The 22,741-nt window shown below is 46.0% G+C and overlaps 1 protein-coding gene across 9 annotated transcripts in view; it reads right to left on the minus strand.

Annotated features, from left to right (window-relative positions):
- Positions 1 to 22,741, minus strand: part of LOC133748807 (zinc finger protein 304-like) — a 33,106-nt gene that overhangs the window by 6,534 nt on the left and 3,831 nt on the right. For 4 of the 9 annotated variants that reach the window (XM_062177791.1, XM_062177795.1, XM_062177793.1 and 1 more), the window contains exon 3: positions 18,309 to 21,863. In XM_062177791.1, coding sequence (XP_062033775.1) covers positions 20,056 to 21,863 — 1,808 coding nt within the window. In that variant the 3' untranslated portion in view covers positions 18,309 to 20,055. Of the gene's footprint in view, positions 1 to 30; positions 158 to 5,897; positions 6,138 to 18,307; positions 21,864 to 22,741 lie in introns of those variants that run through there. The other 5 variants (XM_062177790.1, XM_062177796.1, XM_062177797.1 and 2 more) reach the window with 3 other exon arrangements.

Here is a 22,741-nt window from a genome sequence, read left to right on the forward strand (position 1 = left end):
AGGGATACTGGGCGAGTATGAGGACCTTACCTAGTGAAGACAAAAGTGCCAAATTCTCCAGCATCACATCACAGTATAAAAACCTCTGCGCTTCATCAAGGTGTCCCCACTCCTCCTGGGAGAAATATACGGCCACATCTTCAAAGACCACACGGCCCTGCCAAAATTGGGAAAGGTCAGTAGAGAAGCAGCTTCTTGTCACGCTGTCTTCTTAGATTTTCATTTAGCTATCTGGCATTCACTGCTTATGGGGCCAAATTTGTTTACATTGCCCCTTCCATCCAGACCCCAAATTCTGAACAATCTTCTTATCTAACTCTCACACCAAGCTAGTATTTCCCTAATCCTGAATGAACCCAGGGCCAGGTGCAAGAAATGAGTGATAGCCCTTGAGCTCCAGGTGTGCTCGAATTATTCAAATCAGCCAAACCTAAGGTGGTCACCCTGCCCGGCTTGCTTTTCCCTTGGGAACGCTAACAAAGGCTGTATCCTAACCTTACCTCTTGTCCTTGTCTTTTGCCTCCTACAAAAACCGGATTGCTTCATCACGTGGCTCTGAATTACGTGCTAGGCATCTTCCTCGTAAATGGGTAAGAAATAAACTCTGTCATGGCATTGGCCTATTCCTGTTGTCACATCCCTAAATTAAACCCCACTGGGTACAATCACTACTACTACACTTCTCTCTCCAGGTTCTCAGTCCTTCTCCCCCACATACTCATATCTTGCTAGACTTCTCCATCCCTTTCCAATGGGGATGAGACAGCAGGTCCTAAGTGCTACTGGCACCTTTTCTCTCATCTCCATTGGTCACTGCATTCAGCACACAGAAAAACAGGTGTTGAAAGAAGGAGAAAAGCACCAAGCAGGCTGTGGGCCTGCTATGTGGACCCTACCCCTAATTTCATCAGCTAATTTCTCTGACAACCAAACTCAGACTCACTGGTCTCCAATGCTAGGGTCAAGGGCCTCCTTTTTTTTTTTTTTTTTTTTTAAAAAAAAAAGATTTTATTTACTTAATCGAAAGGCAGAGTTACAGAGAGGCAGAGAGAGAGACAGATAGACAGAGAGATCTCCCATCTGCTGGTTCACTCCCCAACTGGCTACAATGGCTGGAGCTGTGCCGATCTAAAGCCAAGAGCCAGGAGCCTCTTCTGGGTCTCCTGTGCGGGTGCAGGGGCCCCAGCACCTGGGCCATCCTCCACTGCTTTCCCAGGCCACAGCAGAGAGCTGGATCAGAAGTGGAGCAGCTGGGACTCGAACTGGAGCCCAAACGGAATGCTGGCACTGCAAGCAGCAACTTCACCTGCTACAAAGGGCTATCCTTTTACACTCCTCCCACCTACGTCTCATTACCCCTCAGTCATCTCTCTAGCTCCTTCTTACTGCAATTCCAGACACCTCCCAACACACACTATAGTGGTTGCTTTTACCTCCGAACAGATCATTCTGTACACAGAAACCAGGCAGTAGGTCATGACAAATACCTTCAGCAGCCAATTCTGCCCCAGGCTTGGCCCAGAACATCAATGCCCTGGGAAGTTCAACCCTTGCTTTGAAGGTCTCCCCACCTGGCACTCTTTCTCACTTCACAGACAGCCACCCAAACCTACATGAGGACCTCACATCTTCCTGGCTGTCCCTCACTTCTTCTTCTTCTTTTTTAAGATTTTATTTATTAATTAGACAGGCAGGGTTACAGACAGAGAGAGGGAGAGGCAGAGAGAAAGGTCTTCCATCCACTGGTTCACTCCCCAAATGGCCACAACGGATGGAGCTGGGCTGATCTGAAGCCAAGAGCTTCTTCCAGGTCTCCCATGAGGGTGCAAGGCCATAGCCCTCCCATTGGTTCCCTCCCATGGGACTCCAGCACCACAGGTGGAGGGTTAACCTACTACACCACAGCATGGCCCATGTCTCTCACTTCTGATTGCACACCCTGTCCCTTAAGCAGTCAAGATCACCTGCTCTCCATCAAAACCTCACCCAAAACCCAGCACTGACCTCCACCACTCTACCACACCCTCATGCCACCCTAGTCAACACTTAGCCATGCTCCTCACAGATCGCCCATTCCCCCTCGGCACTCATATGGTTACTCTCACCTCAGAAGTCTCACTCCTAGACACCACTGTCTTACACACTCATACTCATATATAAATACACATACACACACACACCCCTTCATGGACCCCCCACTACCACCATCCAGTGTCCTTGTTTGGAAGGACAGATACTCCACCACCTAAGAAGGGGGACATCACAATATGCAGAACTTTCAGAGGGAGTATCAGGAGTGAAGCCATGCGTCATGTGTTCCAGAGGCTCCCGGCAAAAATTCAGGTTAGACATTCAGAACACGGTGGCCAGCAGGCGAAAGAGAATGAGTCAAATTTAAATTTAAGGGGCCAGCGCTGTGGCGCAGTGGGTTAACACCTGGCCTGAAGTGCCGGCATCCCATATGGGTGTTAGTTCGAGACCTGGCTGCTCCGCTTCCTGTCCAGGTCTCTGCTATCACCCAGGAAAGCAGTAGAGGATGGCCCAAGTAATTGAGCTCCTGCATTCACGTGGGAGACCTGGAAGAAGCTCCTGATTCCTGGCTTCGGATCGGCACAGCTCCGGCTGTTGCGGCCATCTGGGGAGTGAACCAACAGATGGAAGACCTCTCTGCCTCTCCTCTCTCTGTGTAACTCTGACTTTCAAATAAATAAATAAATCTTTAAAAAAATTTAAATTTAGGAGGCAGAATTCCTAGACTATAGCATCAGTGTTAATTGGAGATAAAGAATAGAAATGAGGCCGGTGCCGTGGCTTAACAGGCTAATCCTCCGCCTTGTGGCGCCGGCACACCGGGTTCTAGTCCCAGTTGGGGCACCAGATTCTATCCCGGTTGCCCCTCTTCCAGGCCAGCTCTCTGCTATGGCCCAGGAAGGCAGTGGAGAATGGCCCAAGTCCTTGGGCCCTGCACCCGCATGGGAGACTTGGAGAAGCACCTGGCTCCTGGCTTCGGATCAGCGCGATGCGCCGGCCATTGGAGGGTGAACCAACAGCAAAAAGGAAGACCTTTCCCTCTGTCTCTCTCTCTCTCTCTCACTATCCACTCTGCCTGTAAAAAAAAAAAAAAAAGAATAGAAATGAGGCACTGTGGCATAGTGAGCTAAGCCTCTGCCTGCAGTGCCAGCATCCCATATGGGCACCAGTTCAAGTCCCGGCTGTTCTACTTCCAATCTAGCTCTCTGCTATGGCCTGGAAAAGCAGTGGAAGATGGCCCAAGTCCTTGGGACCCTGCACCCACATGGAAGACCCGGAAGAAGCTTCTGGCTCATGGCTCTGCATCGGCTCAGCTCCGGCCATTGCAGCCATTTGGGGAGTGAACCAGCAGACAGAAGACTTCTATCTCTGAACCTCTGCCTCTCTGTAATTCTGCCTTTCAAATAAATAATTAAATAAATATTTTATTAAAAAAAAAAAAAAAGAATGAGGGGCTCAGAACTAGTCTCCGTATCTGATAGTCTCAGTTTTTTTGGCCTCTTTTGGAAACACAGATGCTCCATCACGCTCAACAGCATTGACAACTATGACCTAGAAAAGATGCCTCCTAAATTTAATCCCTAGTTTCAGTCTAGCTCACATACCAGCCACCATGTTGTGGAGACCTCCAACCTGAACTTCACTAGGTGTCTCTGGCACATTTGAACATTTGGGTGTATACTTTTAGATTTTTAACATTTGAGGATATGCCATTAAAATTTTCCATGATAGGCCGGCACCGCAGCTCAATATGCTAATCCTCCGCCTGCGGCACCAGCACACCAGGTTGTAGTCCCGGTTGGGGCGCCAGATTCTGTCCCGGTTGTTCCTCTTCCAGTCCAGCTCTCTGCTGTGGCCCGGGAGTGCAGTGGAGGATGGCCAAAATGCTTGGGCCCTGTACCCGCATGGGAGACCAGGAGAAGCACCTGGCTCCTGGCTTCGGATCAGCGCAGCGCGTCGGCCGTGGAGGCCATTTGGGGGGGTGAACCAACGGAAAAAAGGAAAACCTTTCTCTCTCTCTCTCTCTCACTGTCCACTCTGCCTGTCAAAAAAATTTTTTTTCCATGATAAACACGTAGCATCAAGCTAATTATAAAGTGTTTGTAGAAATTTATCTTACAGGATAAATTCACTTCTTTTTAAGAATTATTTATTTGAAAATCAGAGTTAAACAGAGAGAGAAAGAGAGGCAGAGAGAGGGAGAGATCTTCTATCCGCTGGTTCACATTCCAATTGGCAGCAACAGCCGGAGCTGCACTGATCTGAAGCCAGGAGCCAGGAGCTCCTTCCAGGTCTTTCACATGGGTGCAGGAGCCCAAAGACTTGGGCCAACTTCTACTGCTTTCCCAGGCCATAGCAGAGAGCTGGATCAGAAGTGAGGCAGCCGAGTCTTGAACCAGTGCCCATATGGGATGCCAGCACTGCAGATGACAGCTTTACCCATTACGCCACAGCACCGGCCCCCTAACTTCACTTCTAATTCTCTGTCTATGCACATTTACTTACAGGGATACTATTTAATTTAGAGCTTAAATAAGTGTTCCAAACAATCTTAAATTAATGACTTGAATGGAGGAGCTGAGCAGGCACGTACTACTAGTCCTTTCTGCAACAAGACCCATCTGCTACATATCTGTCTGAAAGCAGCTTGCCGGGGGCCCTTTGCTGCATCAGTAAATCCTGCCTCTTGCTCAAATGTGGAAGAGAGCAGTGACTTAGTCTGCAGCCCAGCTGCTCCACTAGCCCGCATGAGCTTTCTCTCGTTCCACAGAGACAGACACTAACGGTCAACCAAGGTCACAGATAAAGAAACCGAACACACACCTCATACCTCAGTCTCCATATCCTTAGCCCATCCGGGCCTTCCTTTCAGCAGACACTAGCCAGACTCTCCCAGGTCTACTGCTTTTGGAGGAAGTTATCAGGACTGTGGACCCATTCCTCCTCTCGCCACAGAACTCATCTCAAATCAAAACTGCGAGAACTCCCTACTCATGGAAGTGGGCATTAGGAGGACTGGCTTACATCCCTACAGGAGTGCCTGGTTCGAGTTCCAGCTACTCTGCTTCCAACCAAGTGTCCTACCAATGCTCAACCTGGGAAGCAGATACGGCTCAAGTACTTGGGTCCCTGTCACCAGAGTGGGAGATCCTGTTGAGGGCATTTAGGTAATGACCCAAAAGATGGAAGATCTCTCTCTCTGTCTCTGAAATAAAGTGAATAAAAACTGCAAAAGCATTCCCTATTCAATCTGAACCTCAGGCCATGCCCTGGTCCGGTGCACACCCACCATTCCACGGTATCTCCAAACCATTGTATCCATCTACCCATTCAATGCCTTCACTTTGCGACCCCTGAGGACAATGACAGCCAAACCCTAGACCAAGCTGACTTCCCCAACACCGGGGAAAGAGAAAACCTAGGATGGTGCTTAATGCCTTAATCTGCACTTACACGTCATGCACGATGCAGCAAGAAACCTTGCCGGCTCCCAGAACCTCATGACATCTCCCCCTACCACCGCCCGTCCCACCTTACCATGATATTCCCGGGGCCTCCTCTCCAGCCTCCCCGCCTCCGCACCCCACCGTTCCATGCAATCTTTACTGCGAACTCTAGTCACAGCCTTCCCATCCGCCCTCCCTTCGCAACACCCCACGGCTCCCAGCTGCCCCACTGCCATTGCAATGGCACCAAACCCTCACTTGGCTGCACAAAGTTTCCTCAATGCTCTCCCTCGCACCTCATCATGACTGAAATAGAAGCACCCACACCACAGCGCCCGTCTCTGGACACAATGAACCGAGAAGGCGCTCCTCCATCCGAGCCTTAGCACTCGGGTGCGGGCCTGGGAACGCAGCACCCACCGGAGTCGAGTTCATGGGGACGGCCTCCGCCAGCCGAGCCAGAGAACAGGGCAGAGAGCGGCCGGCAACCGCGACCGAGACAGGGCCACGGCGTCCCCAGCCCGGTCACGCTCGCCTCTTAGCAGTGGGAACCAAACCTCTTCTTAGCGTGCTTTGCCTCCCCGACGCCTAGGTAACAACCAAGCGCTCCTCGGCCCGAAACATTAAAGCAACCATAGAGCAACAAAAATGGCAGCTCCCTGGAGGACGCCGGAAGTACTGCCCTCACGTGACGTGCGCGCACGCAAGCGTCGCCTCTCAGGCCTGCATTGGCTCAGTCCTGGCCGCCCCACGGAATTCTGGGTTGTGTAGTTCCGACGCTTCCCGCACGTCTGTAGCGCGCTGGTCCCTCCAACTACGGATAAATGCATAATACCCCGTGGAGGACTCTGGGAAATGGAGTTCCAGGTCTCCACAAAGAGGACGGAGCCCCGCTGTCTCTTAAAGGCGACACACCTAGATTTTCCTGGATATAGTAAAAGGATATTCACGCAAATCTTAGGGATGTATTATTTCAAATTTTTCATGCCATAAAGGCACTATACAACCACTCAAAACGTCATTTGTTTATAATCTTTTTAAAGACTGATATATTTGAGAAGTGGAGAGAGGTTTTTCATCCGTTAGTTCACTCCCCAAATGGCCACAACGGCTGGAGCTGGGTCAGTCCAAAACCAGGAGCTTCTCCTGGGTCTCCCACATGGGTGCAGGCGCCCAAGCACTTGGGCCATCTTCCACTGCTTCCCCAGGCCACAGCAGAGAGCTGGATCGGAAGTGGAGCAGCCGGGACTCGAACCAGCACCCATATGGGATGCTGGCACTGCAGGCGGAAGCATAGCTTACTATGGACAGAACCCGCGCCTCAACCGGGACTAGAACCTGGAGTACCGGCGCCGCAGGCGGAGGATTAACCTAGTGAGCCGCGGCGCCAGCCATTGTGTAGTTATTTAAAGGAAGTTGCAGAAACAGTTCTAGAGAAATGTATCTGTGCCACGTAAAAATAAAGATCTCAATGAAGTTTAAGAGGGCGAAGTCTAGGAAGTCAGAGAATGAAGACTGAGCCTGTGGCTGTGCTGGAACCTTCTCTACACTTATGCATTCATCTACAAAATGCGGATGTTTTATTTTCATTAGCTGTATGATGGGAGAAACAGAGATAATGAATGACTCACCACAAAAGTGAAAATGGACAAGGAAGCAATGTGGTGATGTGTTGTTTCAGAATGGTAGAACACGCTGGAAACGGGAGTAGGGTTGACAGTGCTCTGGACACATAGGACTTATCTGTGTTCTCTTATGTTCTGTATTTTTTTTAAAAGATTTTTTTAATTTATTCACTTGAAAGGTAGAGTTACAGTGAGAGGGAGAGACAGAGAGAAAGGTCTTCCTTCCATTGGTTCACCCCCAAATGGCCACAACGGCTGGTGCTGCACCGATCTGAAGCCAGGAGCCAGGAGCCTCTTCCGGGTCCCCCATGCAGGTGCAGGGTCTCATGGACTTGGTCCATCCTCTACTGCTTTCCCAGGCCACAGCAGAGAGACTGATCAGAAGTGGAGCAGCTGGGACTAGAACCAGCGCCCATATGGGATGCCGGTGCCACAGGTGGAGGATTAACCCACTGCGCTATGGCGCCATCCCAAGTTCTGTATTTTTAATCACTAACCACAAGACCAAAGTTGTTTACTTCTCTTTCTTGCAAGTCACTAAGATACCTGAAATTTATATTACAAGTATTACAAACCCCTACCTCTGCAAAGCAAATCCTAATGGTATTCCCTTCCTGTCCAATGCGGATGAGGATGTCTCCCCACCTCCACCCAATAACATTCTTTTAGTCATGAAGGCAGGATCCTAGTTCCTCCTCTTCTGTCTCTGCTGCTTTTTTCAAATGATGAGATCTTTCGTGGCCTGTGTGGTGTGTGCAGTGCATTTACTTTCCAAAACCGTAACATTAAGCTTTTCCTATCACAGGAAGGTGTTGTGGTGCAGTGGGTTAAGCTCCACTGGTGATGCTGGCATTCTGTATTGGAGGGCCAGTTTGAGTCTCAATTGATCTGTTTCTAATCCAACTCCTTGCTAATGTGCCGGGGAAGGCAGCCCAAGATGGCCCAAGCACTTGGGCCCCTGCTACCTATGTGGGAAAAGAGGATGGAGTTCCTGACTCCTGGTTTCCATCTGGCCCAGACATGGCCAGACATGGCTGTTGTGGTCATTTAGGGAGTGAACCAGCAGAAGGATATTGTGCTCTCTCCCTGCCTCCTTTCCTCCTCCCTCTTTCTCCTTGACTCTCTTTCAAATAAATTAATAGGCCGGTGCTGCAGCTCACTAGGCTAATCCTCCGCCTGCGGCACCGGCACACCAGGTTCTAGTCCTGGTTGGGGCGCCAGATTCTGTCCCGGTTTCTCCTCTTCCAGTCCAGCTCTCTGCTGTGGCCCGGGAGTGCAGTGGAGGATGGCCCAAGTGCTTGGGCCCTGCACCCGCATGGGAGACCAGGAGAAGCACCTGGCTCCTGGCTTCGGATCAGCGTGGAGCGCCGGCCACAGCGGCCATTGTGGGGTGAACCAACGGCAAAGGAAGACCTTTCTCTCTCTCTCTCTCTCACTGTCCACTCTGCCTGTCAAAATAAATAAATAAATCTTAAAAAACAAAAAACTCTTTTCTTTCAATGGTATTGTCACTCTAACTCAACTTTATATAGCACCTGGATCATCTTCCACTGATTTCCCAGGCACATTAGCAGAGAGCTGGATCAGAAGTGCAGCAACTAGGCACAAGAGGAGCAGCCAGGTCCAGAACCAGTACCCATGTGGAATGCTGGCATTGCAAGCAGTGGCTTTACCCACTACACCACAACGCCAGCCTCTCTTAACTCAGCTTTATAAATTAGACCCAGATATAATTAAAAAAACACTCCATATTTGATAATTTTGTCCTAATTCCTGTGTTGACTTGTCCGGATGGCATACATATCCTATATTTAGCAATACATCGCAAATGTCAACATTTAGAGCTGTTTATCTCACTGTAATTGGTAACTGAATCATTTAATGTAAATATTAGGTTAAAATTATACACCCCAAATAAAAATCTAGAAAATACCTATGGTCTTTCTGAAGGTTTGGTTATGGGAAGATTAAAAAAGAGGGGGATGCAAAATTAAATTGCTTATTTGTGGTGTTTAATAAAGGAAAAGTCTTTCTCTGACCCATTGTTCACGTATAACTTTGGATAACTTCATATGCTTTGCAAGTCAGACAGTCAACAATAACCTCACCCCAGTAATTAATCTCTTAAAATCCATCAAATCACTGATAGATCAAGCTTCTAAAATTCTGGTAATAGAGAAAGTCCCAGTCCTGAAAGACAAAGAATCCATGACAGCCCAGTGTTCATAGGCAACAGCCAATCAGTGAGAGCCTAAACTCACTGACCCTGTTTATCAGTCAATTTTTCAGCAGCTGTGATCACACTAAAAAACCTGAAAAACTTCAAAATTGCAGATTCTGAAATTCCCCAGTCCCTCAAGGTCAGGCTCCCCAAGAGATTGTAACAGCGATTTGGGCTTTGTTGGAGGACACTGCCTGACACAGCTCTCTGCTTTGCAGGCAAACAAGAAGTTCATTTTTCTCCATCAGAAATCAAGTTCAATTTATTCTTAACAAGTTTATTATAAGTTTAGACTTTACAGTAGCTAAACAAGAAATGACATTGCAAAATGTATTTTCAATCCTTGTGGAAGTTGTACTATCAATTTTTTTTTGTACAACAAATGCACCTCAAAATTTGTGAATTTTCTCAGTGGGCAATTATTGACCCATTAAGTCCCAAGTTTTCAATTCTGTGAATATTAAAACACAATTGACACAGGTGCACTAAAATAGGTTGGAAATTATATGTAGAACTATATATACTTTATTATCACCAAAAATGAAAATACAGATGGTCCTATAAATAGGACACTGGAACAATATATTATCTTTTACATACATATATAAAGTCTCCTTTAAATTGGACACTGGGTAAATATGATATCCCCCAAATATTGCACACAATACAAAGAAGTGGCTTTCATGACTTGTTCAACAAGTATTTTTGGTGGTAACAAGCAAAACACTTCAAACAAAGGGTTACACGACATTTTGACAACATATTTTGAGTTCTACAGAACATGACATTTTTATGTTAAGATTCATATATTTGAAAGGCAGAGTGACAAAGAAAGGGAGGGAAGGAGGAGAAAGAGAGAGAGGGAGAGAGAGCGAGAGCGAGAGCTCTTCTATCTGCTGGTCCACTCCCCAAATGTCCACAATAGCTAGGACTAACCAGACTAAAGCCAGGAGCCTGTAATTCCATCCGAGTCTCCCACATGAGTGGCAGGGGCCCAAGTACTTGGGCCATCCTCTGTTGGCTTCCCAGGCACATTAGCAGTAAGCTGGATCAGAAGCAGAGGAGCCAGGACTCAAACCAACACTGTGATATTGGATGCTGGCATTGCCAAGTGGCAGCTTAACCTGATGTTCCACAACTAGCAATCAACAACAGAAGAATGAACACTGTACAAATACATGTAAACACATGCTCCTAAGTGACCAAATGGTCATTTAAGAAATTAAAAGAAAAAACATTTCCTAAAACAAATGAAACATCAACATATCAAAACCCATGAGATACATCAAAATCCACATTTTTTAAAAAGTTTATGACAATGAATACAGATATCAAAAAAGTACGATTTTTTTTTTTTTTTTTTGACAGGCAGAGTGGCCAGTGAGAGAGAGAGACAGACCCACGTGGATGCAGGGCCCAAGCACTTTGGCCAGCTTCCACCGCACTTCCAGGCCACAGCAGAGAGCTGGCCTGAAAGAGGAGAAACCAGGACAGAATCCGGCGCCCCAACTGGGACTAGAACCTGGTGTGCCGGCACCGCAGGCGAAGGATTAGCCTAGTGAGCCGCTGTGCCAGCCTAAAAAAGTAAGATTTTAAATACCAACTTAAACAATGTAACTAAAGGACCCCAAACAGCAAGATAAAAAACATTACTAGAAGGAAATAAATAATAAAGATCAGAACAAAAAATAAAGAAAATCAAGATAAAAATGCAAAAGATTAGCAAAACAAAAACTGATCTTTTGAGACAGATACAATTTTTAAATTTTAGCAAGAATAAAGAAAAGAGGGAGAAGTGCTGCTGTTGTGGCACAGTGGGTTAAACCACCACCTGCAACACAGGCATCCCAAATGAGCTCTGGTTCGAGGCACAGCTGTTCTACTTCTGATCCAGCTCCCTGCTAATGCACTTAGGAAAGCACTTATGATCTCAGTGCCTGGACCCCTGCCACCCAAGCGGGAGACCCAGAGGGAGTTCCAGGCTTCTGGCTATGGCCAGACCCAGACCCAGCCACTGCAGTCATTTGGGGAGTGAACCAGTGCATGGAAAACTGTCTCTGTATCTCTCCCTCTCTCTCTAATTCTGCCTTTCAAATAAGTACATATATCTTTAAAAAATGAAAACACACAAATAAAATTAAGAACAAAAAGGACAATACAATGGATACCAAAGGATCATAATAACTATAATGGACAGTTATATATTACATTAACAAATTAGAAAACTAGGGGCTGGCATTGGGTGCAGAGGGTTAAGCTTACAATGCCAGCATCGAGCATCCCATATCAGAATGCCAGTTTGCATCTCAGCTGCTCAACTTCTGATCCAGCTCCATGATAATGGGCCTGGGAAAGCAGTGGAAGATGACCCAAGTCTCTGAGTCTCTAACATTCACATGGGGGGCCCAGACTGAGCTCCTGGCTCCTGGCTTCAGCCTGGCCCAGAACTGGCTATCTGGGAAGTGAGTCTGGGTGAAAGCTCTTTCTGTCTCTCTCCTTCCATTTCTCTCTCTCTCTCTCTCCCACTCCCTCTCCCCTCCTCAGCCTTTCAAATAAATGAAGAAATTTAAAAATCTTTTTAAAAATTGGAAAACCAAGCCGGCGCCGTGGCTTAACAGGCTAATCCTCCGCCTTGCGGCGTCGGCACACCGGGTTCTAGTCCCGGTTGGGGCGCCGGATTCTATCTCGGTTGCCCCTCTTCCAGGCCAGCTCTCTGCTATGGCCCGGGGAAGGCAGTGGAGGATGGCCCAAATGCTTGGGCCCTGCACCTGCATGGGAGACCGGGAGAAGCGCCTGGCTCCTGGCTTCGGATCAGCGAGATGCGCCGGCCGCAGTGGCCATTGGAGGGTGAACCAACGGCAAAAAGGAAGACCTTTCTCTCTGTCTCTCTCTCTCACTATCCACTCTGCCTGTCAAAAAAAAAAAAAATTGGAAAACCAGAAAAAATGTTTAAATCCATGTACATATACAGCCTACCAAGATCAAATAAAAAAATAGAAAATTCAGGGGCTGGCATTGGGGGACACAGTGATTTAAGTCTCTGCCTGCAATGCTGGCATCCCATATGGGTGCCAGTTCAAGTTCCACGTGTTCCACTTTGAATCCAGCTCCCTGCCAATCCACCTGAGAAAGCAGAAGAAGATGGCCCACAGCTTGGGTCTCTGCTAACCACGTGGGAGACCTGGATGGAGTTCTGGCTCCTGGCTCCAAACTGGCCAGCCCTGTCCATTGCAGTCATTTGGAGAGTGAACCAGTGGATAGAAGATCTCTCTCCTTTCTTTCTCCCCTTTGTCTCTGTAACTCTTCCTTTCAAATAAAAGTAATTTTTAAAAAGAAAATTTAAATAGATCAATAATTACAAGATTAAATAAGCAATGTTAAGTCTCCAAACTATTCTACAAGGCCACTTAACAGTGCTAATACCAAAACCAGAAAAAGACACACACAAAAAGGAAACTACAGACCACTGTCCTTGATGAATACAGATATAGAAAATCCCAACAAAATACTAACAAACTCGATCCAACAGCACATCACAAAGATTCTACACCACGATCAAGTGAGATTTATCCCAGGGAGGCAAGGATAATTCAAAATATGCAAGTCAAAAATATGATTCATCACATCCATAAAATGAAGAGCAAAAATCACACATCATTTGAATAGGTGCACACATGTGGAATTCTCAGATGAAGTTCCTGGCTCCTGCCTTCAGCCTGGCCCAGCCTAGGCCATTGTGGCCAACTGGGGAGTACACAGAGGACAGAGGCTCTCTGTCTCTGTCTCTCCCTGATTCTAACTCTGAGTTTCAAATAAACAAATAAATCTTTTATTTATTTAAAAGGCAGAGTTAAAGAGGAGGAGAAGCAGAGAAAGATCTCCCACTTGCTGGTTCACTCCCCAAATAGCCACAATGGCCAGGGCTGGGCCAGATCAAAGCTAGGAGCCTGGCACTTCTTTTGGGTCTCTCACATGGGTGCAAGGGCCCAGGGACTTGGGCCATCTTCTTCTGCTTCCCCAGGCACATTAGCAGGGAGACAGATTGGAAGTTGAGCAGTCAGGATTCAAACCGACACACATATGGATGTTGACAACGCACACTGCAGGCTAGCCTGCTGTGCCACAGTGCCAGCCCCATTAAGAATATTCTTTATCTGGGGCCAGAGTCATGCCTCACTTGGTTAATCCTCCGCCTGCGGCGCCGGCATTCCATATGGGCGTCGGGTTCTAGTCCCGGTTGCTCCCTTTCCAGTCCAGCTCTCTGCTGTGGCCCGGGAGGGCAGTGGAGGATGGCCCAGGTGCTTGGGTCCCTGCCCCTGCACCTGCGTGGGAGACCAGGAGGAAGTGCCTGGCTCCTGGCTTCGGATCAACACAGCGCCGGCTGTGATAGCCATTTGGGAAGTAAACCAAAGGAAGGAAGACCTTTCTCTCTGTCTCTCTCTCTCTGTCTCACTGTCTGTAACTCTACCTGTCAAATAAATTTAAAAAATATTTTAAAACATATTCTTTATCTGCACCCCCCATTCTGCCAAAACCAGAAAATTTAGTTGAAATACACAAAGATACTGTCTCTTAGTCTACTTGGGCTACTATGACAAAATACTCTATTCTGGGTATTTATAAGAAATATGCATTTGGAGCTGGTGCTATGGTGTAGTAGGTTAAGCCTCCGCCTGCAGTGCTAATATCCCATATGGGCATCAGTTTGAGTTCTGGCTGCTACACTTCCAATACACCTCCCTGCTAATGGCCTGGGAAAGCAGTGGAGGATGGCCCAAGTGCTTAGGCCCCTGCACCGATGTGGGACATTAGAAAGAAGCTCCTGGTTCCTGGCTTCAGCCTGGCCCAGCTCCAGCTGCTGCAGCCATTTGGGGAGTGAACCAGCAGATGGAAGATACCCCCCCTCCCAGCCTCCCTTTCTCTGTCTGTAACTCTGCCTCTCAAATAAATAGATAAATAAATCTTTAAAGAAAAAGAAATATATTGAGGCCAGCACTGTGGCATAACGGGTTAAGCCATTGTCTGCAATGCCGGCATCCCATATGGGCACCAGTTCGAGTCCTGGCTGCTCCACTTCCGATCCAGCTCTCTGCTGTGGCCTGGGAAAGCAGTAGAAGATGGCTCAAGTCCTTGAGCCCCTGCATTCATGTGGGAGACCAGGAGGAGGCTCTTAGCTTCAGATCAACGCAGCTCTGGCCACTGCGGACAACTGGGGGAGTGAACCAGCAGATGGAAGACCTCTGTCTCTCTCTCTGCCTCTCCTTCTCTCTCTGTGTAACTCTGACTTTCAAATAAATAAATAAATCTTAAAAAAAAAAAATTATTTCTCAGTCTTACTGGCTAGAAAGTCCATGATGAAAGCACCAGGAATTCAGCGTCTGATAAGGGTTTGCTCTCTGCTTTAGACGGCACCTTCTCTGTGTCCTCTGCTGGCACAAGTGAACAGCTCCCTCAAACCTCTTTTCAAGGGCACTAACTCTACTCACGAGGACCCACTCACGTGATTTAATCAACTCCTCTTAATGGGGATGCACTGATGCTAAGATTTCAATTCAGGAATTCTGGGCAGGGGTATATTCAGAACATAACAGATCAAAGTGATCAAGAGTGACTTAACAATTAGTATATAGAACTAGAGTAAGTAACTTTATTCATTTTCATTTTTTAAAAATATTTATTTATTTATTTATTTGAAAGAGTTATAGAAAGAGGGAAAGACAGAGATCTTCCATCTGCGTGTTCGCTCCCAGATGGACAAAATGACTGGGGCTGGGAGAGGCTGAAGCCAGGAGCTTCTCCCAGGTCTCCCACATGGGTGCAGAGCCCAAGCACTGGGCCATCTTCACTGCTTTTCCCAGGCCATTAGCAGGGAGGATCAGAAGTGGAATGACTGGGACATGAACCGCACCTATATGGCAATGCAGGTGGCAGCTTTATCCATAAAACTGCAATGCCGGGCCCTCATTTTCATTTTATTTGAAAGGCAGAAAAACACATACAGAGCAAACTCTTTAATTGCTAGTTTACTCCCTAAATGCCTGCAACAGTTGGGGTTGGGTCAAGTTGAAGCCATGACTCTGGAACTCAGCCTGGGTCTTCCATGTGGGTGGCATGGACCCAAGAACTTGACCTGTTACAAGCTATCTCCCAGAGTGCAAATTAGAGGGAATCTGGAATTAGAAGCAGAGCTGAGGTGGGGGGGTGGGCTGGCACTGTGGCATAGTGGGTGAGGCTGCCACTTGCAGTACCAGCATCCCTTATGGGTGCTGGTTCTTGTCCCGGCTGCTCCACTTCTGATCCAGCTCTCTGCTACGTCCTTGGAAAGCAATGGAGAATAACCCAAGTCCTTGGGCCCCTGCACCCATGTGGGAGACCTGGAGGAAGCTCCTGGCTCCTGGCTTTGGACTGGCACAGTTCCAGCCCTTGCAGCCAACTGGGGAGTGAACCAGCAGATGGAAGACCTCTCTCTCTCTACCTCTCCTTCTCTCTCTGTGTAACTCTTTCAAGTAAATAAATAAATCTTAAAAAAAAAAAAAAACTGAAGATGGATCTGGCACTGTGGCATAGTGGGTAAAGCTGCCACATACAGTACCAGCATCCCATATGGCTCCTGGCTTCGGATAGGCTCAGCTCTGGCTGTTGTGGCCATTTGGGGAGTGAACCAGTGGATGAAAGACCTCTCTGTCTCTTTGCCTCTCTCTCTGTGACTCTTTCAAATAAATAAAATAAACCTTAAAAAAAAAAAAAAAAAGGAAGCAGAGCTGAGACTTGAACCCAGACACTCCAATGTGGGATACAGGTATCCCAAGCAATATTATTTTTTTCTCCTTTTTATTTATTTATCTGAAAAGAAGAGGGTCAGAGAAACTCCCCAATGGGAGTTTCATGGCCAGGGTTGGTCCAGGCTGAAGCCAGGATCCTAGAAGCCCATCTGGGTCTCCATGTGGGTGGTAGGAACCCAAGTACTTCAGTCATCACCTGCTGCCTCCCAGAGTGCAAATTCACAGAGCTGGAACTGGAAGCAGAGTTGGGACTCAAACAAGTGCTCCAATATGGGATGCCAACTTTGAAAGCAAAGCAATGGCTTAACTGGCTGTACCACCATGCTGGCTCTCATCTTTTTTTTTTTTTTTTTTTTTTTTTTTTTTTTAAGGTTGACTTATTTGAAAGGGAGAGACTGACTGATCGAGTGATTGATATTCCAAGTGCTGGTTTGCTCTCCAAATGACACAACCAGGGCTCAGCCAGGAGTCAGCAACTCCATCCTGGTCTCCCACAGAGATGACAGGGGCTCAAGTATTTGGGCCATCTTCCATTGCCTTTCCAAGTATATTAGTAAGAAGCTGGATTAGAACTGGAGCAGCTGAGACTCAATCCAGCACTGTGATACAGGATGCCAGTGTCACAAACAGCATTTTAATCCCCTACACCAGAACTCTGTCCCCGCAAAAGGTATCTTCACAGTTGTGTCAAACACCCACCTCTAAGTAATTTCTCATTGAACATATTCTCACAAGAAAATCTCAGATTCAAATGCCTTTACTTGTAAATTATATCAAACATTTAAAAAATATCACTAACCAGGGCCTGGAGCCATGGCTCACTTGGTTAATCCTCCTCCTGCAGCACCAGCATCCCATATCAGTGCTGGGCTCTTGTCCCAGTTGCTCCTCTTCCAGTCCAGCTCTCTGCTGTGGCCCAGGAAGGCAGTGGAGGATGGCCCAAGTGCTTGGGCCCCTGCACCTGCATGGGAGACCGGGAGGAAGCACCTGGCTCCTGGCTTTGGATCAGTGCAGCATGCTGGCCATAGTGGCCATTTGTAGGGTAAACCAATGGAAGGAAGACCTTTCTCTCTGTCTCTCTCTCTCACTGTCTAACTCTGCCTGTCAAAATAAATTAAAAAAAAAAAATCACTAACTGTTTACAAACGCCTCCAGAAAATAAAGGAGGAAACATTTCCCAAATTAGACTATGGGGTCCAAGTTATTCTGATAGCAAAGTCAGGGACATCACAAGAAAACTACAAATCAACTATCCCTCATCAGTGTAGATAAAAATACGTGAACAAAATATCATTAATATTAATTTTTCAGCAAATGTAAAGGATTATACTCATGACCAGAGATCTGTCTCAGGAATGCAAGGTTGGTTTAACATCAGAAAATCAATTAAGACACCATATATATAAAAGCCAAAAACACCAAAATACTATACATCTCAATACATGCAGAAACTTGGGATGGAAGGCCCTATAATAGATGTACACAAATGCAATCAATTGATTTTTTTTCAAAGGATTGAAGAGAATTCAATGGAATTTCAATAAATAGTGCTAGAACTACTAGACACTTCATGTTTTAAAAAATGAATCTAGAAACAGACCTTATAGCCTTTACAAATATTTACTCAAGATTATAGGCCCTGAATATAGAAAACAAAACTAGAAAAACTCCTAGAAGATATTGTCAGAGAAAACGTAGGTGACCTTGGGTTTGGCAATAACTTTTTAAATACAACACCAAAATATAATCCATGAAAGAACAATTAGGTTCACTGAACTTGATTAAACTTAAAACTTCTGCTCTATGAGACACTGTTGAAAGAATATAAAAAGATGTTCACGGTCTGTCATTAGGGAACTAAAAAGTAAGCAACAACGACTTAACACTTCACATAAATCCAAAAACACTAACAATGTCAAATGTTGAAAAGAACTTGGAACAACAGAAACTCATTCATTGCTGGGTGTAATGCAAACTGGTATAGTCACTGGCATTTTCCTTCACAAGACAAAACATATTCTTAATAGGGTACTTCACAGCAGCCTTATTTTAACAGTCAAAAACTGGAAACAACTCAAATAGCCATTAACTGAATGCATAAAAGCAAAACAAGAAAAATTGTATATGCAATGAAATCAATTTTTAAAATTAATGAAAAATTAATATGCAATGAAATACTAAGTAATGCAAATGAATAAACTTGAATCATGCAACAAGATGGGTTAATCTCAAAACAGTTTTGGTTAGTGGAAAAAGCTAGAAATCTCACCTACAAAAAAGTATATTGTATGATTTTACTTATAAAATTCTAGAAAATGCTTGCTGCTGTTTGTGAATTGAAAGAGGGCTAGAAAGAATTGGGAGGTACAAATTATTAAGGGACTCAAGGAATCTTTTTATTGTGTTGGATACTTTCATCATTATCTTGACTATAGTGGCTTCATACGATAAAACAGAGAGCACATTTTACACTCACATATTTGCATTTGATTGTGTGTTAACCATACCTCAATCATTAAGAATTAAATATTCCTCATCAAAATCCTTATCTACCATTCCTCTCGGAGAATCAGATCTTCCAACTATTTTGGCTCTACTATATCTCTCTCCCCACAATTTAGAATGAGCCCTGCCTCAAAGTCAGCAAGCAGTAGAGAACAATGGAGCCCATGTCCACTTCAGTCACCAGGAATGCTGGCAGGGTCGGAGAAGCCCCATACCTGGATCTCTCCTGTCAGAGCTTGCGTGCCTACCTAGGCAGTGATGGCCACGAAGTCAATAGCCCAGGGAAGCAGAGAAGCCCACCACACTTTAGATTATTCACTCTAATAGTGGCCTTGGCCACTCCAGATATCTGGAGGTCTTGAGAATTTCTGTACATTCTCATCTCACATAGCCATATTGTAAGAACATCTGGATTCTCTTTTAGAATGTACATATCTCATATGTCACAGTGATCCCTGCTCCATTAACTCAGTGTTTCTATACGAACTATAATTCCCACCTTGCCCTGTAGGCCTTACAGTCAACAGCACTTGCCTATAGAATCCTGAATATCAGGAAGTGGTTTGCATGCAAGCCTGGGAGATAGCAATCCCTTAACAGTGCTGAGACATATGTAACAGTCAAAGGACCCAACTCACATCATTTTTAGAAGCAATGGAAAATTTCCTTCTATGCCCTCTAGAATAAACACTGAGCTCACAGGAAAATGTCACATCCAGGCCACGTAACTGTTCTCTAATACTGTGGTCCCCTTTGAGACACAACAAAGGTTGTGCCCACAAAGTATGTTCCTCCCTCCTGTTGACAGACCCATCTCTTCTCTCAACTCACCTCACACAGTTAACAAAATCCTCACAAGTAAATGCTGCACTACACAGCAGCATGGGATAGACAGTTCTAAAACTGAGTTATTTGGCAGTAGGATAAACAATTCACAGCTTTCATGTTTACAGTCAGCACTGTCCATGAAAAAAGGAAACCTCATCTAGAACTTTCAGCCAGAGCTGGATCATATCCACTCAGAACCTAATCACGAGGGATAAAGTAGGACCTTCAATGGGATCAGAACACTCATGACTCCCTGAAAGGAATAACAGAGCACAGAGATCTGCCTTCCCTGAGCAAAATGGAATGACTGACACAAAGGCTGGTAGTAATAAGATGGCTTCTGCCACAGCCACTGGCAGTGGTATAACTCTGTCAAGAGCCCTGGACATTTAGACAGCCCAATGCACCTTAGGAAAACTTCCCACATACGTGGTGCTTATTAGGAATCTCTCCAGGATAGATGTATGAATGTACAAGGTTCATCAGCTGAATGGTGGTCCTGTCATCAAGGTTACTCTTAGAGCTTTTCTCTGGTGTGAGTCCCTGTTAGGTTGAGCAAGGATATAACACATTTTCTTTATTTATAAACCTTTTTCTCTAGTATGAATTGTCTGGTACTATACAAGTTTACCAGATGCAGCTAAAGGGTCACCAAAATTATTGCACTCAAGAGGCCTTTCTCCAGTATGAACTTTCTGGTGACGAACAAGATGGGAGCTTCTACTATAGGCCTTCCCACATTCATTGCACACATAAGGCTTTTCTCCCGTGTGGACCCTCTGGTGTAGAATGAGGCTGGAGTTGCGGCTAAAGAATTTTCCACATTCACTGCACTCATAAGGTCTTGCTCCAGTGTGAACCTTCTTATGCTGAACAAGGTGGGAGCTACTTATATAGGCTTTTCCACATTCATTGCACACGTAAGGCCTTGCTCCAGTGTGAACTCTCTGGTGTAGAATGAGGCTGGAGTTGTGGCTAAAGCATTTCCCGCATTCACTGCACTCATAAGGCTTTGCTCCAGTGTGAATTCTCTGGTGCACAATAAGGTTGGAGCTATGGCTAAAGAATTTTCCACATTCACCACATTCATACGGCCTTTCTCCAGTGTGGATTTTCTGGTGTTGCACAAGTGTGTCTTTACGGCTGAACGCCTTGCCACATTCACTGCACTCATAAGGCCGTGCTCCAGTGTGAATTATCTGGTGCTGAACAAGTGTGTCTTTACAGCTGAAGGCTTTCCCACACTTGCTGCACACATAAGACCTTGCTCCTGTGTGGACTCGCCGATGTTTAATAAGGCTAGAATTATGGCTGAAGAATTTCCCACATTCAATGCATTCATAAGGCCTTGCCCCAGTATGAATTCTCCAGTGCTCAATAAGGTGGGAGCTTTGGCTAAAGAATTTTCCACATTCACTGCACTCATAAGGCCTTTCTCCAGTGTGAAATCTCTGGTGCTGAACAAGTGTGTCTTTACGGCTGAAGGCTTTCCCACACTCACTGCACTTATAGGGTCTTTCTCCAGTGTGAATTCTCTGGTGCTGAACAAGGTGGGAGCTTCGGCTGTAGGCTTTTCCACATGCACTGCAGTCATAAGATCTTTCCCCAGTGTGAACTCTCTGGTGCTGAACAAGCGTGTCTTTGCGACTGAAGGCTTTCCCACACTCACTGCATGTGTAATGTCTTTTTCCAATGTGAAGTTTCTGGTGCATTCTTAGGTGAGACAGGTGAATGAAGGCCTTTCCACACTCCTTACACACATGAGATGTTTCTCCACTGTGAATTTTTCTGTGATTAATGAGAGCTGATTTCTCCTTGAACACATTTCCACATGAGAGGCATCTAAAGGGTCTCACCCCAGTATGAGTCATCTGGTTGTCTAAGGCTGTACAGGTATTCAGGAAGGCTTTTCCATCATTATTGCAACTGAGAAGCATCTGTCCATGATGGTCTCCCCGGTGTTGCCTGAGACTGGAGCTATGTGGGAATGACTCCACACACTCAGTCCTTCTGCATGGACTGGTCTTGTTTTGGAAGAAGCCAGAGCTATCTGGCAAGTCCATCTCTTCCTCCCTACATCTAAGAGGTCTCATTAATGTCTCAACTGCACGGTCCTTCACAAATGAGGCCCCTCCACCATCCCCTTGGAAGGAAGTGTCCATATTATCTTGCTTCTGCTGCTGGTAAAACATTGCACTGAATGAGAATCCTCTCCCATATGGTTCATATGTGTATAATTTGTGGAAAGGATGTAGTTCCTGGCGTTCAGCCAGATGGGAAACGTCTTTCAAGAGTGGGGAACACATCTCACATGGTGGGGCTTTCTGGATCAACGGACCTGACTCAGGAGTTGTTACCTGTGACGCTCCTTCTACACAGTTCTCCTCAGAAGATGCTTCCTCATTGTCTGCTCCACACCAACAATCTGGAAACAAAGAGATGATGGTGAAGTGCATGTTGACTTTGATGGGAAGCAGTAGCCACCACGTGTGTGATATTTCAATGAAATAGTCTATTGGCTTGTTACAAGGATGAGGGAGCCAGAATCAGTCTAAGGAAGGGCAGATTGTTGGTACTGGGCCCTGAAAAGTCACAGAGTGGAAGAACCTTAACAACAGGTGAGGTCCTAGTGATGGTATACAGGATAGGGAGCAGAGGCGAGGGCTCTTTATTTACTCATCTGCAAAAGAGTTCAGGAAGGCTTTGCATTAAGCTCTGTGCAGAAGAGTATGTCCAGCTCCTGCAAAATCTGAATCCAACTAAGTAGCTGTCTCCCAAGGACTACTAAATGGACACACCTCATGACACATGAAAGTAGGCCAGTGTTGTAGAGAATTACAAGGGGAGCAGAGGAACATGAGTGGGACATGGAGGCAGAGAATTGAGGGAACAGCCAATGGGTGGAAGATAAGAGAGAAGTGACAAGTAGGCCTAGTGCCAAGAATGGTGAAGGAAAAGAAATGAAGTATCACTATAGGCCTTGGCAATAACACACTGGTGAATATAGAACAGTTTGAAGATTTAATTTGAACCCATCCCTAACATAATACCCTCCCCTAGCTCCTGTTCAGCATTTCTGAGTCTTCTCCAGGTCTCTCAAACGGTGGCTAAAGTGGCACTTGTCCTATACATACCCACAGCTTCCTGTCTCTCCACTTGGGCAAATATATTGGAATCAAAGGATGAAAGATGTAAAGAAAACAAAGGGCAGGTAAGCGGTGCTGGCAGACCCACCCCCCAGAGAAGAACCAAAATGTTAAAAATAAACAAAAACCAAGATCAGCCCTATAACTACCATTAGCA

Source organism: Lepus europaeus, chromosome 19 (genome assembly GCF_033115175.1).
Source record: "Lepus europaeus isolate LE1 chromosome 19, mLepTim1.pri, whole genome shotgun sequence".
Lineage (NCBI taxonomy): Eukaryota > Metazoa > Chordata > Mammalia > Lagomorpha > Leporidae > Lepus > Lepus europaeus.